Consider the following 17,724-nt stretch of genomic DNA (forward strand, 5'->3'; position numbering starts at 1 on the left):
GCTGCTTCTCTTGCCCGGGCATGAGCTTGTCCTGCCTCTGAGCAGGTCCCAGGAACACAGCCCTTTCTTCGCTGCTGAGTCCTCTTGTTTTGCTCACACAGACAGAGCTCCCCGTGGACGCTCTCATGGTGAGAAGTCCTGCAGGTGACCTGGGCTGGGGTGTGCAGCTGCCAGAGCAAAGTGACCCCCAGACGCCCGAAGTCTCAAATACAGAGGCTTTTTGCTTGTTGACGAGTCCAGACTGTGGCTTCCTGGGTGGCAGGTAAGTCTCTTCCAGGGACCTGGCCTCCGTGTCCTCCATCCCCTAGGGCCTCATGGTCCACACCTGGAGCCAGACTGCAGAAGGACGGAGCGTGGAGAAGGCACAGCCGCTGCTGGAAGCCTGGACTAGACGCTGGCTAGTCTCTCCCGCCCACGTGCTGTTGGCCACACTTCCCCGCAAGGGAGGCGGCGTGCAGTCTGCTGGGTGCTCAGGAGGGAGAGAGGCTACATGGACAGGTGAGTGGCGAGTGGGCCTCAGGAGCACCTCACAGCACTGGGTGAGAGACGAAGAGAGGGAGGGCGGAAGGGCAGGCCAGAGGCGAGGCGACAGGCTGCTCTCAGCTCTGGGACTGTCATCTCCTTTCTTCACGACCCACCAGGGAGGGACTCCTGATGCCACTTTGTCCACGGGGGAGCAGGAGCCACCCAGCTGGTGAGCAGCAGAGCAGCACTTGAATGCAGACCCGGGTATAAATTGTCCTCTTTCCAGAACATGGCAGCCTCTGGCGGCCGGGAGCCTGTCCACATAGGGGGACAGGACAGTCCACGTGTTCAGCCTCCAGCCCTTGTAAGACCAAAAGTCCGTTCAGACGCTGAGCTGGCTCTCACTCTCGCTCTCGCTCATGGGGAATGATCCTTCCGCCTGCCTCTCAGCGTGTCCTCCCTCCGCCACGGACTCCTGCTCCTGAAGCACTGCCCCATCTCGCCATCGCTCGCATTACACAGCCCACGGCCCTTCACCTTCTTGGGGTCCAACTCTGAGTCCTGGGTTGGCACTCCAGGCCTTCTAACCTCTGCCTCCCCCGAAGTCCCATTTTGTTCCTGGGCTTATTGATGCTTCTCTCTTCCTGGCAAGTCCTTACCCACCCGCTCTTCCACCAGCAGCCATTTCTGACTCCTTCTTCTCCCCTTCTCCGTGAAGCCTGCCTCATACTCCCCCAAGGAGGGTCTCCTGGTCCCCTCTAAGCCCTGAGCACTCATCTGCCCCTTCTCGTGGGCCTTGTCACTTCCCTTGGCTGAGTGGATCAGGCCCACCTTCTCCCATGACGGATTTGACTGTGTGTGCCCCAGCCCTGCCACATAGCCCACACTGCATGTTCAGCAAATGCAAGGACCACAGCATCCAATGTGCAGAATCCAATTAGTGAGTTCCATTGAAGCAGAGCTGCAGGACAGTGGGAGAGGAGGAGTGAGTGGCTCAGGCTGAACTTGAAGGGCGGCTGGTGCCCAGCGATGCGCTGTTTCCAGCCTCTGGCCTCTGACCACTCCAAACTCGCCCCACCATCCTGTCTGGGTGCCCGTGGAGACCTGCTGTGGTTGGTAGGCCTGTGTTTGCCTTGGGGACTGCTCAGAGCCCTTTGGGAATGCTCCCCACTCCCACAAAACTCCCCCCTGCATCTCTCTTAGGGCAATTACCTCTTTTTTCCTGGATAGCCATCCATGTTTGTTTCACCATATATGTGTTATATAATCATGCCACACACAGACACACTCACACATACACACACTCATACTCACTCACTCACATTCATACTCACTCACTCACATTCACACTCATGCACACAGGACTGTCCATTCATCCTCTTTTCCTCTCGGGTGGAATCCACCTAGCACAGTGCCTGGGACATGCAGCTGCTCAACAATGTTTGTTGAATGAATCAATACCAGAGTGAATGAATGCGCTTGCCAAGAATCCATGTGTTTTTAAGTCTATTTTAATGTCCAACTGAGACTCTGCAATCACAGAATATTTAACCTGTCATTTGCTATTTGTGCTATAAATTTTCTTCTGCTTGGCTCCAGGGAAAATATGGTTTTGGCCATTGAGTTGGCATCTGGATTAAATTCTGTGACAGCCAGCAGAGCACACATCTGAGAGCATTCACTATCAGTTCTGTGGCATGTAGTGAGCCCAGCACTGGTTCAGGCTGGATCAAACTGGTCGTGCAGGGACTTTTTATGGAAACCAAAAAGAGTAGAAACAAAAGGGAAAAGGTAAGAAATGCAGTGAGGCGAGAGACAGGAAGGCCTCGAGCGAGTCTGGTGGGCCGGGTGCCGCCGAGGATGGGCAGAGGGGGACGGAAGACACTGCTGGGGACAATGTGGATTTACAGCCGTCTCTCCACAGGGAGCCGGCTGGGGACCAAAAAGAAAATTATCTTCCAAAATGCTTCGTTCCTCTAAATCAACAGCAGTGGCGGCCTGGGCTGTGAGCGGCTGGCCAGCGTCGGCAGGTGGGAGTGGGCGGGCTTCCGAGGCGCACCTGGGATGGGGCTGTCGCGTCTCTCAGGACCCCGTCTTTGGGTGGAGTGGAGCCCCACGGCCGTGGGACTTGGTGGTCTTCTCAGCAGGCAGTTTCCAAACCCGGCTGCTCACTGGAATCGTCTCGGGACTTTAGAATGCGGCTTCCTGGGCCCCGGCCCCAGCCATGCTGATTCGTGGTCCAGGTAGGACCTGGCAGCTGCAGGTCTGGCCTCCCGGCCCCAACGCCCGGGGCCACAGGCTCCCCCTCAGGCCCGTGGGGGCAGTGTAAAGTCCCGGGGTGGGGCAGGAATCCCAGCCACCCCTGTGTCCACTCACTGCTCCCAGGGCCCTGACAGGGTCTGGCTGCAGCTACTGTTGGACCTTCTTTTCCAGGGCAGGTGGCGGTCTGGCTCCTGCTCCTGCAGGATCAGCACTCAGGGAAGGCTTCTCCTCCCCATCTCCCCGCCGGGCCCCTCCCCTTGCTCAGGGTGACACGGCCTTGCTGGTGGCTCGCCATTCACCTGGTGCTACTCATCACCCTCTGCGTCCTGACTGACCTCGGGCCACCCTCGACGCCCCTGGATACTAAGTCAGTTCTGGCCGGTTGTTTCTCGTGCTGAAGGAGACGCTGTGGGGATGGGAGCGCTTCCTCTGCGTCCTGAGTCCCTTTCCTCCAGCCGGCTCCGTGGGCAGGTGTCAGGCGGCCTGCCCTTCAGTCAGAGTCCTCAGGACCGGAACCCAAGTGACTTGGGGAAGCAGGTCACCTGGACCCACCTTGCTAGCAGTTGTCCACACGAAGGAGGGGCCACCAAGGTCCTGGGTGGAGACGGACGATGACGTTGCCGCCATGGTCAGCAGGTTCTTGTCCTAGCTCGTGTCCCCGCAGGGGAGCGGAGGCTGGGCTCTGACAGGATTTGTGGGCTCCTGGGCCCCAGTGAGCCCAGCCTCACAGAGACGCCCCCTCACCTGACTCCCACCACACCCACTGCCACTTACCATTAAAGGCAGACCTGACAAGGACTCACAGGTGGTCCCAGGGAGCACAGTGAGGGGGCGGGGAGGTGGGGCCAGGTGAGCCCTGAAGCCAGTGGGAAGGTGTGGGGAACCCCGCTCCCGGGTGTTCACCTGAATGAAACGGAAGCTTGTGGTCCCACACGAACCTGTGCCCGGCAGCTCTGTTCATCATGCCCAAAATGAGACAGCCAGACGTCCTCCGCTGGTGAGTGGATGGACAGACTGCACTGCCTCCGCCCCACAGCGCGCTGCCCAGCAGGAACCAGGGAGGACCAGTGATGAGCGACAGCCTTGGTGACCTCCCAGCCAGACTTGAGGGCGACACGGTCTGTGACTCCGTCCCTGTAGCCCTCGGCAAAGGCAAAGGGACAGCGTGGAGGGCAGGTAGGGGGTTGCCATGGGGGCCGGGCGGTGGGGTCCACCACAAAGGGCACGTGGGGACTCTGGGCAGGTGACAAACTGCCGTTTCTTGACTGTGATGGTGGTCATGTGCCAGTGTGTGTTTGTCAAAATTCACAAAAAACAGTGCAGTGCAGACTCACAGTAAATCAGCAAAGACGGGATTTATGCCCCTTGTGTACATGAGGACGTTGAGCTGGGACGTTTGTTAGAGGCAGAAGCGGGACGGGAGCCCCGGCGACTTGAACAGGGTCTCTGCGCCCCTGAGGCTAGGTGTGTGGTCCTGGGACTTCGTGTGTATAAGGCCACAGTGGCAACTCAGCGGCAGCACACCCACTGCCCCTAAGGAGAGCTGGCAAGCCTGGAAGAGGTCAGATCTCAGTGGGCCGAGGGACAGAAGTGGAACCAAGACGGCCTTGGCTCATCCAGAAGCATTTCACACTGGAGAGTGAGGGCCGGAAGGCTGGGGCCTCAGGCTGCCCTCCCCCGGCAGAGCACACATGGACACCGGGGCCAGAGTTACATTTGGGAGGTGGTCCAGGCAGCAGGGTAGGGGCGGGGAAGTGAGATGGGACAGGGAAGAAGGCAGCCGGAGGGTGTATTAAAGACTAGGTGACAGCTGTGGAGGACGCATCAGCCCACTGGGGCCCCTGGGAGACTGAATAACACCTCAGCATTGTCCCCCAGCCGAGGGAAGCTGGGTGTTTATCCACCAATTTGTCTCCATGGTCTTTGGCTGAGGCAGCCCCGGGTCATGAACTCCCTGGCCCTGTAGCCGGCCTGCCCATCGCCCTTCACAGAGGCAAAGAGGAGACCCTCAGGCAGAGTCGAGGGCAGGATGTCAGCATTGGAGGAAACATGTCTGAGAGAATGTGGGCGGGTGCCATCAAGGTCCATTACAGTTGGCGTCAGCAAAATCAGCCTGCTTCTGGAGAAGTCGTTATCAGGAGATGAAAATTGCTTCATGTATTGTTTAGTTTTCTTGTTTCATCTCATCAACATCCACACAAAAGAGAGAGCAGAAGACGCCATTTCTTGTCCCCCCCATCATCCTCATGATCAAACTTGTTCTCAGGCACAGAGTGGTCGGGCCCTTTGATGAAGCCCACACAGCAGGTGAATGCCCTTCAGGACCCAGACTCGAGGACTTCCGTCTGGCCGCGGGCCCGTGTCCTTGGTGCACAAGGTCAAGCGCAGGACTTCCGTCTGGGACAGACGTTGTGGAGACGTCCGCTCACTGCTGCCTCAGTTGTGGTGAGCATACTTCTGTTCTCAAGGATTAAAGGAAAAAGTTGTTATACCAATGTCACACAGCAAAGCACCTACAAGGAGACTTTTCTTTTGAATTTTTAAGCAAACTATTTTCCAAGCGAAGCTGGTACCTCCAGTTCCCTTTTAGGATGATGCCGACAGGTCAGCTCTCACTGTGCTGGGCTTCCTTCCCCGAACCCGTCCTTTGAACCCGTTTCTTAAGTTTGTGCTTGAATTCTCAAAGACAAAGCCCATTCCTTGCAGCCCTAGAATGCAGACTAAGTTCACTTCATTTGTCATCAGGGGCTTGGAAGGATCAGGGATCAAGCTCAGAGAAAACAGAGCTGAAGGAAGGATCCTAAGGTGACCCCAGAACATAGGGTGCTCCCAAGCCACCCCCAAGATCCTGACTGTGGGATGCTGGCCCAGGCGGCCCACTGTCATCACAGGGATGATGGAAGGGATCACTGAGACACTCAGCCCCTGTGACTGACGGTCCAGTGACACTTCATTCGATCTTGTCATTACCCAGACCCGTGACCTTCCTTCCGCAACTCCCAGCTCTGACTCGCTTTACGATGGGCCTCTCATTTCAATTTGGACAGATCCAGCACGTCACTCGCCGGGAGGGGACGGGCTATGCATAACATCGCAAATGCAATTTAATTAAATCCACAAACATTTAAGGAAGGCCTTCCTTCCACATCATTCTAGACCTCACGGCAGAGTTCCATCGTAAAAACATTTAATTGACCTGCCCCTGATGAAAACAAAGAAACTGAGAGCTCTGGAGGCTGGTGAGAGGGAGGGACACTATTTAATCAGATGCCTTAATCGATGAGCTTTCACCCAGAGGCAACAAATACAATCAAGCCTGAAAAGAATCAGTGCATTTTAAGCAGACTCATGGGAGAAAGGCTAGGTGATTTTCAGGTTCTCCTGCCACTGACTAGGCACTGGAGGTGCTGCTGAGGGGGTGGGCAGAGTGTGCGAGGTGATGGCTCCTGCAGTATTCTCAAGGAAAAACCAAAGAAGCGACTGATGGCCCAATAAAAAGACTGGCTGAGGGACAGTTAGAAGACCTGACGAACGGTCTCCAGAGGGGGAAGAGTAAAGATCAAAAGAGAAGCCGGAGGGCTGGAATCTTTGCGTACCTGCTGCTCTGCCGCCAGCAGCAGACATGGTGATGACTGCCTTGTCGATCAGGCCCCTTTGTGCACCGGTCTGAGCTGGGCCTTGCTGTGCCTGCAGTGCTGGAGTGCGTCACTGTACCAGCTGGGAACCTCAACTCACGCACATGGGGATTTGATATCAATGAAAAGAATGTAATCCCTTTACATTGCGTTCTTATTTTATAACATTGTTACATTTTACATTACAAAACTTCAAGGGCAATTTTGATTACACAAGGTTAACATTTTATGCTCTTTTAGAAATTATTTCAAGATGCATCTCTGGAGTATCTCTTGCGATCGTGTAACACTTGAATGTAATCATCTTCGGTATCAATTAACATCATCAGAGCTGGTGTTCGTCACCACCCTGGTGTGACAACCTGAATTCAGCCCTCGTCCTGGCCATCCTAAATTCTTACGAATTTCTTCTCACAAGACTTTCACATCCTTTGCTGATGGATACAGAAAGAGGGACACGGGCAGCGAGTTCTGTCTGTGAGTTTGTTAGGAAGGGAGGGGAAGGGAAGGGGAGGACGCCAGCCTGGGGCCTAGACCGTGAGCGTCGCAGAGAACCAAACTTGAGCTGGACTCAGGCTCATCTGCGTGACATTCCCATCACTGATGACACAGATCTAAGCATGGGAGCTGCCAGGGTCTAAGCCTCTCACTATTTCAGGACTTTTGTGTCAATGGCTGAGTTGGCTTCAGGGCATCTCAATGTCACCCCCTTGGATTGACCTTCTCTAGTCATCCCTGCTTGGTCATCCCTCCATGCCCATTTTCTCACGTGTCTGTTTTTCTTCATGACTTCCCCACGTTCTGTGGTTACTTTATCGGCTATTGGTGTTCCGATCATTGTCTGTCTGCCGCAAAGCCTGGGCCTTTCTCTTAGGGATCGCCACAACCTCTGAGTTGAGAGTAGCACTGAGCACTGTGAAGGTTTGCAATAAAAATGTGTTGCATGAGTGTGTGCATAGTTGGTCACGCACAGCAATCAGGTGGGAATGAGATGCAGTGGGAGGCCAGTGTTAAATGCTCGGGAGCTCAGGTGGGGCAGGGGTTCCTGTGCGCTGGGGCAGCGCTCAAACAAATCTTTCTGGGGAAGGAAGGCTTTGGCCTCCAAAGATGGGAGAGTATGCCCCATGGCATCAGATGGGCCAAGAAGTCTTTCTAGCTGTGTCAGTGGGCAGGATTCCTTGACCACCATCAAACACCTCCCGGCTGAGGCCCACCTCGGGGTGGGGAAGCTGTTGGCAGGATTCTGGTTTGACCTTTGACATTCCAGAGAGTGGTGCCCAGGGTGCTGCTCAGGCTGGTGCAAACCTTACTTAGCCTTATCAAACGTGAGCTGGAGTGCAAGATCGGTACTGGAAGTTTGTGTCTGGAAGACCCTAAATGGATGCTAAAGAATTGGTTGCTAAGAAAGCATCGACTTGTGGGTCTGTTTTGGGCAGAGACCTTGGGTTGTTGGATGAAGGTGCAAAAATTGCTGTTAGGCTGCTGAGGAGGCGTGAGAACTGGAGCCCAGGGCTGTCCCCCTGCTCACAGCTTCTCTGCTGTTTCATACTCCCCACGGTCTGTCTCCAGGAGCTGCGGCACGTCTGTGGGTGGCGATTTGGCCCGCTTCACTTTCCAAGGAATCAAATTTGCTTTTCTAACTTTTAAACTGAAAAAATGTAGTTATTTTTCTCTTTGGCACACAATTTAGAAGTGACGAGAGTTTTCCCATCATAACCCAGCTCTGCTCCCAGGACAACTGAGCTGAGTTTTAGTCCAGAAGGGATCTCTTTCCCCCGTGATAAGCAAGTGAAATCCAGAAAGTTTAATTGCCCAGAGAGACAAAGAATGACAAGCAGCATAAACTGTCACGGCTCTACGCAAATCGTGGCTCTGCAAACATTTGCACTAAACATGAACTACAAGCTTTGCACAGCAGTTGCGCTAATAGGAGCCTTCTGCACATGAGCACAAGCCTGTTCTCTTTTGTAGAGAGAGAGAGAAGTTTGCACTGTGCTGTGAGTTCCGAATAGATCTGCTAAGCCTGTCAAACTCATCTCCGTCAACGTGAGTCCCTGTGGGCTGAACACTGCAGCTGCCAGCCAGCAGCGTGCACCTTTGCTTGCAGCCCTAACAGGTTCCTTCCAGAGCAGGAGCCACATGGGTTGGGCAGTGAGGAAAGGAATAGATGGATAATGTAGGAAAAGATGAGGGTCTGGGAGCCAGTAGCCCAAGGATAGGCAGGGCACCAGCAGCCGTGGGGCCCTCCCTCCTGGAGCTGGTCACTGCAGGGGCCTGAGCCTGCTCCGTGCGAGGAGAGGGGGCTGTGTCTGTGGGGACAGAGTGAGGCGTGTGTGGCGCTTCACAGCCGCGGTGAGGATTGTTGGCGCCACGGGGGGAGGGAGGCACATGGTTAGTCTCTAGCTGCTCACGAACTCTGGGCATATCTCTTTACATCTTTGAGTTTCAACTTCCTAAAATCTGTGACCTCATTTCCCAGACCTCAACAGCGGGGATTGTTATGGCCTGGGTTCTCAAGGAAGCACTTCTCAGGTGGAGGGTGAAAAGGTTTATTGGGGAGTAACAGATGTGACCTAGAAATGGAGGAATCTGGACAGGGCAGGAGGAGCCGTCAGAACATGGGTTACATTGGCAGCCGTCGGGCACAAGTTCCTGAGCAAAGACTGCCGGTGGGGGAGACCTGCGCTTGTGCTGGGTGGAAATGGCCAGGCCCTTTGTCACTGCCCAGCTCAGCCATTGGCTATAGCTGTCCTGGGAAGAGTGTGGCCATAGCTTCATGCCGCGGGCTGTCAGCTGGCCACACCCTTCACAGCCAGGCAGCCGGGGTCTGGGAAGGGCCTCTGGGTGTTGGACACAGGGCCACGCAACAGCAGCTACAGGGATCTTGGCTCCTACCCTCAGGCAGATTCGGGGGGACTTCTTCATCTTTAAACTTCGTCTGCTGAGGATTTCTAGGAATTCCTCAGGGGCACCTCCGTGTGCTTAGGAGCATGATTCAGCCCACACCTGCACCAGCCTTTTCACCTCTCCTCTCTGCCCCATGTGGGGTTCGCCCCGTGTCCACACATCTCCCATCTGTATCCTGGCAGGCCCCACCACTCCAGCCTGACCCAAAGTGTACCAGTCCCCAAGGGACTCCCCACTGAGGCAAGAAGAGCCCAGGGCCGAGCTCTCTGAGTTTTGCTGGGAGCCCCTCTGTCTGTCAGGCCCTGCTGTAGCTAGCCACGGCCTCAGGAGCCTTGGAGCTGTGTCATGCGTCAAGCCTGGCTCCTTCTCCATCTCTGATGCTGGTGTGTCCTCTGCCTGTAGGACTGGGGAGCCTGGCTCAGCAGATACAGCTTCATCAGGATGTCACGCAGGTGCCAGCAGGGTTCCCAGAATGGGAGAGTGGGATCTGGGATCCTGGACCACCCACTGCCCACATGTGGGCTGCTTGAGCCCTTTGTCCATCAAACACCGTTTTGGTTTGGAGCCCACGGGCACAGGCGGGCAGATGGACAGATGTGGCTGGGGCCAAGGGCAGGGGTGGCAGGGAGGGGTGGTGAGGGGATCAGGGTGACTATGGGCAGTGTATGTGGACAAGAGGCTGGCAGTCACAGGGATGGAAGACGCAAGAGCTTGGGTGCTGCTATGGGCTGAGTTCTGTCCCCCAAAGTCATATGTCAAAGCCCTAAACCCCGGTAACTCGGAATGTGACTGCATTTGGAGACGGGACTTTAAGGAGGTGATTTAGTCAGAATGAGGCCACTAGGGTGGACCCTGATCCAATCTGACTGGTGTCCTTATTAGAAGAGGAGATGAGGACACAGCCACACACAGGGAAGGCCACGTGAGGACACAGGGAGAAAGTGTTCACCTGCAGTCCAGGAGCAAGGCCTTGGAAGCAACAGCCCTGCTGCAGCCCTGATCTTGGACTTCTGGCCTCCAGAACTGTGAGGAATAAATGTCCACTGCCCCAGCTGCCCAGTCTGCCATACTTCTCCCTGTGGTCCCACGGGCTGGGACTCCTCCTGGGAACATGTTCACTCTCCCAGACACAGGGTGTCAGCCTGGCACGTATGTTTCCAGTGGTGTCTTGTTCCTCTGTGTGTCCTTGCCTTCCGTGTGTCCTGACGTCCACCCCTGGCATGGGCAGGACCCCTGAGAGGTGCCTAAGGCTTCTTCTGTAACTGATGCACAAGCGGCGATGCCAGCGGGGAGAGAGCAGGACATCGCCTGAGAGCCACACAGATCTGAACTCTGGCTCTGGCCTGTTGTGGACCAGCTCCGTCACCCAGGCAAGGTCCTGGTCCTCAGTTTCCCCAACTGTAAGATGAGAATGACAAAACTGGGCCCACCTTGAAGGCTTGGGCTGAGACGTCAGACGGAGGGGGCATGCAGTGGTGTCTACCACACCACAGACAAGCGCTGGCCCTGATGATACAGCCCTCCTCCAATCCCAGGGCCACCCACCATCACCCCAGAGATGTGCGGACACGGGTTTGATTTTCCCAGGCTCAAAATAAAATCTGATCAAACCCACCCACGGAAGGGGAAGGAAGGAGGAATCTCAGTTGAGGGCAGTGGAGGGTGCAGGCAAGGCCTCCTGGGTCCCAGGACTGCACAGCTGACACTTGACACAGTCTGAAAGCTAGAAAGGTCACCGCTCTATTTCCTCTGAGCACTAGCAGCAAATGAACTGAATAAGCCATGAGGTGCGTGTTGAGGCGGGTAAGACCGTGAGCCCTGGATTCAGATGGAACTGAAGCACAGCTCAGATTTTGTTGCTGTGTGACCTGGAGCAAGTTCCTTCCCTCCCTAAGTCTTGGTCTTCCTGCTGGGGCACGAGGATCACAGTGGTATGTCCCAGCTAGCCCCCGGACAGGTGGAGATGACATACCCAGAGCTGGGTGACTGGCAGATGCCCTGCCTTCCCTAACCCCTGCGATCCTCGTTGCCACAGAGACCTCATCCTTAATCTTAGATGATGCATCACTGTGACTCAAAAGGGAGGACACTCAACTGATTCTTCCACCACCAGCTTATTACTGTGAAGGTGGCCTTGTTGGCCCTTTGGAAACCGGGCCTCACCCTGCCTCGCCTGGCTCGGGCAGGCGCTCGTGGTGACTGTCTCATGAGCGGGTGAGAATACTGTCGTGGCTTGCCCAACACCTTTGGGAGGGGAGACCATCATCCGGGTTCGGTTAGACGTGGAGAGTGTCTCCATCTTTTCCCTGAAGCTGGCTGGGCGAGAGCAGGCGGGAAGTTCACCTCCTGCACTGACACACTGCACCGCAGGCTGCATTTGTGAGCAACGTCAGCAGAAAGCTGAGGAACCGAACAAGCCACCAGGAGTGCAAGAGGAGAAGGCGAGTCTTCTTTAAGGTTTCCGCTCCAGCCTGAACAGATGCCCCCCACACACCCAGCTCTTGGACTCGCATGGTCTATGGCCCTGGCATCCCCGTCTCTGTCTGGGCACCTCTGAGGGCCCCGGTACCCTTATTCTTGGCTTCTACTCCTTCGCTGTCTCCGTGCGTTTTCCCAGGTCCGATCTCTCCCTGCCTTTGTCTGCCGAGGGCCCATCGCAGCCCTGTACACAGTAGGTGCTCAGCAAACGCTTGTTGAACTGCCCTGAGGAGGAACAGACTGCCCCCCAGCATCACACCTCTGGTTCTGTTCCAAAGTGATGTCAAAGGACTCGAAGTGGGTTGACCCTGTGGGTAACTGAAGTAAAGCCCGCAGCTCCTCAGGGCCCCTGCTGAGGCTCCGCGGATCACGGTTTTCAAACTCAGTCCCCTCCTCCACACCAGGAGGCGGCGTGGATGAAGTGGCACCCTTGCTGTGACGGCTCTGGCGTGTGGATCTGATTTCCCCCCAACGAGCAGCTGGGGAAGGAAGACCTGAGTCCCTTTCTCCATGAACTGGCTGTGCCGACTTGAGGAAGTTGCCCGTGTGGAGCCCTGGCCCTGTCACCCATGAACAGGCCCAGTGCCCCTTCCGAACCAGAGGACATCTGCAGGACTCAGTGACTGAGTGGATGTGAAAGCTTTCCTTATCAAGGCCCACGTCTTACCAAACGTGAGAGGTGTATCATCACTCTCACTGTTTTCCTGGAACTGCCCCTTGTGCTGGTGGAGGGGGGCAGGGCGTGGCCCTGAGCTGCCGCGGGGCTTGACTCAATGGGCTTCCTCCTGGCGCTCCCTCCCTCTCGCTCCCTCCCCCTTCCCTTTCTCTCTCGGTTAAACTATGGTAAGGGTTTCCAAGGAGCTGTGGTCGGCCTATGAGTGGATCTTAAGCCTCCTTGTTGTTTGGCGAGCCACCTGGCGATGCCTAATTCAGAGTCAGTTCCCAGAGCCCGCGCCGTGGGCGACCACGATGCAGAATGCAGCGCAGCTTCTCAGGCTGCTGGCAATGGGGGCTGGCTGAGTCTCTGTTATGAGCCCGTCCTGTGCATTGTATGATGTTGAGCAGCGAGCGTCCCTGGCCTCTACCCACTGGATGGGCAGTTGTGGCAGTCAAAAATACCTCCAGATATTGACAGATGTCCCTGGATTGAGGGGAGAGGAACTGTCACCGACTTGTTCATTCATTTGCTGTCAGACCTCGATTATCTCTGTGCCTGTGGTGGGTCGTCCAGGGCTCTGTCTTCACTCTCTCCAGGCGTTATGCCTTCAGCCTCACCCACTGCTATCCCCACTTCCCTGTGAGCTGGGCTTTGACAGCCCAGGGGCGGGGGGCGGGCGAAGTTCCCTCTCCTGTCCAAGAGGTGCACCTGCTCTGGGGCAGCAGCACAGGCTTTCCAATGCTGGAGGAAGGCCGGCTCTCCCAGCTTCCCTGCTGCCACCCATCTTCCCTTGGCTTTATCAGATGCCCCCGCCAGGTGCCCTCCTTGCCCAGGCTTCAGCGAGACTTGAGCAGAGCCCCCCAGTCTCCCAGTCATGTTGGGAGGGCACTGGCCTCAGTGCCACTTTGCTGAGCCCAAGGCCCAGTTTGGATGCTTCCTTGTCTGTGGACTTGGGGAAAGCAGCCTCCCTGAGCTCGAGTCCTCATCTGCAACTGAGGCTGTGACAGGCCTGGGACAGGACTGCTGCAACTGTGAAGCTGGATCTGTTTGCAATGTACCCTTCAAATTTAAGGTATGTGTTATTTCAGAAAGACCTAATTGTTTGAGGGTTCACAAAATGCCAGATGGAGAATTGGTTTGGGATGTTCGAACAGCTGGATTTCTCCTTGGGAATGATACTGAGGGAAGCGTTGTCTGTGAGGGTCTCCGCATTTCTCCATTATGGACTAAGATGAGGAGTGACGGATGCTGAAGTGGCTTGATTTCTGTTTCTAAATTAGACACTGTCTCCGGCAGTGACCGTCTCTCCATTTATACAAGTCTTCTCGAGAGCTTAACTGAAGACCAGCCTCGTGGTGCTGAGAGGGACACTGTCCAGCTCTTTATCAGCCTTCACCTAATTCAGCCCCTTAGCAACAGCTGATCTTAGCAGACTCTTTCTACTTATCAGGAATACTTCCTAAACCATGTCAAATGGAAAATACATATTTTTTAAAATGTGCTGGGACCATGTCCAGGGAATGAAGGCATGAGGTGAGTTGGAAGAATGCTAACTAATTCCCCTTCTTGTCCCATCTACAAATCCTGCTTGGTTTAATAAAATGGCTTGAATCCAAATATGCGTTCTCTGGTCTAGACAGACAACAGACCCAAGTCAGGGTTTATTTTCAGCTGAGTCATGAGCTGGACTCAGGTGACATGACGTGTCACAGTCAAAGGCCTGAGGGAACGGGGAGCCTTAGCACAGAGCTGCATGTGGCGCTGGCACCATGCTGGCACGTTCTCTGATGGATCTGTGGATATTTGATCTAGCTAGCCATCTATTTATCTAAGTTATCATTATTATCATCCATCTATCACCTATCTATCTATCTATCTATCTATTTATCTATCTTCTATGTATCATCTTCCTACCTATCATCTTCAATTGGCCCCAAATGACCTGATTTCAGTAAAAAACCCAGCACAGTCCCTTGGAGGCCTCAGGGGTACAGTGAATCACTTCCGGTCACTTAACTGGCCCCTCACAGAGCGCCTTGAATTCCATCATCATTTGCTGGTCAGTTGAACGCATGGTCAGATGCAGAATTCAGACAGATGAACTTGACTGTCTGGGCAAGTGTAGTCTTGAGCTCACTGTGGGCTAGAGTAAAGGGCTCTAGGGTGAGAGAGGAGACTGACGGTGGTGTCCCGATAAAGGGACAGTCATCTTGCTCTCCAGAGCCTGGATCTGCCACAGTGGTGCCTGCATGACAGGGAATGGTGCAGCAACAATAAGGAACTATAGTCCAAAGGTCCGAGCAGCTATGACACTGTCGTTGAACTCGGTGGAGGCTGAAAATCTGAGACAACGTTTCAGACCACATGTTGCTCCTCAGCATTGTCTGGGTTTGGAAAGCCCAGCCCAGTGCTTCTCTCTGGAGGCACCCACATTCTGCTCTGTCACCCCAATTACCTCTCCTGATCATGCCATGTTGTCTTTTCCACCTGGGGGATCTGGGCAAATTTTTAAAGCCCCCAAGGTCTTCCCCTGCCCTGGGGCTCACTCAAGATGTGCTCTCTGCTACAGAGGCCTGCAGGGAGCTTCACTCCCAGTGGTCCCCGTGCCCTGCTGAGCGGGGTAGCTGTGATTGCTCTGATCACGGTCCCTGGAGCCTGTTCTGAGGCTACAGCACGCCACGCTGCATCCATCATTCCTGCAGCTCAGAATCCTGCTGTGCCTTAAACGCTAGTTGGCACCTCCCGCCCCTTCCCTCTTCACCCATGAGGAGCCCTGACACCTTCCTGTGGGGCCCAGTGAAACAACAAATTCATTACTCGATCTACAAGCTTGTCTGGCAGGGAGCCAGCAGTCTGCAAGCCTGAAGCACCTGTGGGTCTGATGTCCACCATTGCTTTGCTAAGATGAGCAGAATTTTCAAATGAGAACCTCAGGGGAGTGAGGCCCCCCACCCCTTGGGCACTCCGCTCATCCTGAACACCAGGAGGGGTTGTTGGGAGGTCATCGGAGTGGGGACATCACAGACACATTCTCATACTACTTCTGGCTCCATCTGACACTCCCAGTGTCATCAACTGCAGAGAACAGATGCAAGCCTGACTTCTAGACAGGAGACGGGACAGTTGCATTTTCCAAGAGGTCAGTCTTAGCTCAGGGTTTAAATTTATACTTAATGGTTTATTGGCAATTTGGGTCAACAGATGCCCACTCTCATGGCAACAAATGCAGGTGGACTTTGACGGGAAACACAAAACTGTCCTCTTAGGGCTGGCGTTTAAGCCTGTCCACTGGGGGCCTTTAAGAGACCCTAAAAACCTCAGGGGCAAGGTCCTGAGACTCAGGCCAGAGGCCCTGAAAAGGCAGCTCTGGCTGTGGCTGCAGCCACAGGGACCATTGGGCATTTGTATGTGGGGAGCGGTAGCGGTTGCTGGCAAGCAGGAAGGCTGCTCCCCCTGACGTGTTTTAAAGCCAGAGGCTGCTCCGAATGAGAGACGGCCTCTAGCGTCTTGAGAGGCGGGATGACTGGCTGAGTGTGAGGAATGTCCTGCCCCGAGTTTTGGAGAAGCTGATCCTGTTGCCAGTGGAGCAGTGTTACTGGTTAGCTGTGTGGTCCAACTGTGGCATCTCGGGCAGCCACGGACTGCATAGTGACCGATGGATGAGGCCTCCCCCTCCAGGTTCCCCTCAGGACCCACTGTGGCTCCCTGGGGGGAATTGGAATATCCGGGCAAGCGGGGACACCTGGTGAGGTGGAGACACCTGGTGAGGCAGACATGCTTGGTGAAGGGGGACACCTGATGAAACCAGGGATGCCCAGTGACACAGGGACAGAGAGAAGCCTTGAGGCAGCTGGAGATAGGTAGGCCACAGGCATCTCTGAGGATTTGGGGGAAGAGCGTTGTGTAGAGGAACGAGATGTGCCCTAATCACCTTTGCCACCATGACATTGTCCATGAAGTTGCCTCCTGCCTTTCATCTTCTCTCCACATCGCTCCCACGGCCCGTCGGCAAACACCTTTGGAAAAACAGAAACAAAAGTACCCCCCGAGTCCCTGAGAGTCTCGACCCATGAACAGTGTGATCGGGGCCCAGATGCAACTTTTGTCACTGTAAAGCCACAGCTGAGAAGCACAGTTTAAGAGTAAGCCGGTGGGGCTTAGGGTCTGACGGGCTGCGTTACAGCTTGACTTGGCCATTTCCCAGGAGCACGACTTTGGGGGAAATTACTTACATGCTCTGGGCCTCTGTCAATAAAACGGTTGTAGTATAGAGTTTTTACAAGATTGAAATGAGCTGGTGCAGAACGGACGGCTGTGCCCATGGTGAAGGCGAGGAAATGCTTCGTTGCCCAGTAGGGGCACCAGCCAGGGGCTTCCAGTCTCGCTCTCAGCCATCACTCACGTGGTGCTGGGCAAGTTACCTTCTCTGAACCTCAGTTCTATCACCCACCTGCCGGGGCTCTCAGGACTATATGAGACAACATGGGCCCAGTGCCTAGTGCAAGCTGTGCAAGATGGTGCCTTATCTGCGGCGGCTGCAATGGCAACTAGGATAATGTAGATCTGGAGAGTGTGCGGCAGCCCTGCACTTAGAAGATTGCTGTGCTGAGCAGCGACCGAGAGTGACCTCCCCTGCCACCAAGGCCAAGCCGGTTGTTGGCCTGGGCCACGCTGTGTCTACCTATCAAGTGAGCTGCAGGGCCCCATGTGCTTCATTCACTTGTCCTCTGGCAGGTGGGGCCCCGACCCTCGCACACACACGACTGTCCAATCACACGATGTTGCCTCTGGTCTTGGTGCTGGTCCTTGGGAAAGACCTGGCAGAGCCTGAGAAAGCACAGGGAGGGCTGAGCTGTTTTAAACTGAGGCTTTCCATCTGGAGAGACAGGGACTGAGAGAAAATGGGAGGTGTGCTAGCAGGAGACAGGGTGTCCAGGCACGGAGGGGCTGGTGTGGAGCAACCAAGATGGTGCCAGTGGAGACGGTGGGGCAGGACAGACAGGATTGATCCCACTTCTTAACCAAATCCAAAGATATGCAACTGTGGATACCTCTTGAACTTAAAACAGACCATTTTAGGACAAATACAAAAGGGCCATTTTACACAATGATTCATGATGAATAAACCCTGAGAGATTGGGGTGGAAACATGAGAGGATACAAACAAGCCATGGGATGGACCATCCAGGACACTGGGAGTAACGGCGGCACCCCATCTCCTGTACACCCAGCCGTGCCAAGCGCTGGACCCTGTGCCCACGCATTTCCCAGCAGGTCTAGGAAGTGGGCATCATCTATCATCCTCTCCTAGAGATGAGG

The 17,724-nt window shown here is 55.0% G+C and overlaps 1 protein-coding gene and 1 long non-coding RNA gene across 5 annotated transcripts in view; one reads left to right on the forward strand and one right to left on the reverse strand.

Annotated features, from left to right (window-relative positions):
* The first annotated feature begins 62 nt into the window (after positions 1–62).
* On the forward strand, positions 63–6,589 carry LOC139078181 (uncharacterized). 2 transcript variants are annotated; one of them, XR_011531017.1, is made up of 6 exons: positions 63–498; positions 642–694; positions 2,390–2,495; positions 2,613–2,708; positions 2,899–3,903; positions 4,994–6,589. It is a non-coding gene; the product is annotated as an uncharacterized lncRNA (long non-coding RNA). The 2 variants fall into 2 exon arrangements; XR_011531018.1 differs by having other exon boundaries at positions 74–498; positions 2,610–2,708.
* Positions 1,955–17,724, reverse strand: part of SYNDIG1 (synapse differentiation inducing 1) — a 205,023-nt gene continuing 189,253 nt past the window's right edge. For all 3 annotated transcript variants that reach the window (XM_070588966.1, XM_070588968.1, XM_070588969.1), the window contains exon 4: positions 1,955–5,184. In XM_070588966.1, the coding sequence (XP_070445067.1) occupies positions 5,164–5,184 (21 nt within the window). In that variant the 3' untranslated portion in view covers positions 1,955–5,163. The remainder of the gene's footprint in view (positions 5,185–17,724) is intronic.

This window comes from Equus przewalskii, chromosome 21, assembly GCF_037783145.1.
Source record: "Equus przewalskii isolate Varuska chromosome 21, EquPr2, whole genome shotgun sequence".
NCBI lineage: Eukaryota > Metazoa > Chordata > Mammalia > Perissodactyla > Equidae > Equus > Equus przewalskii.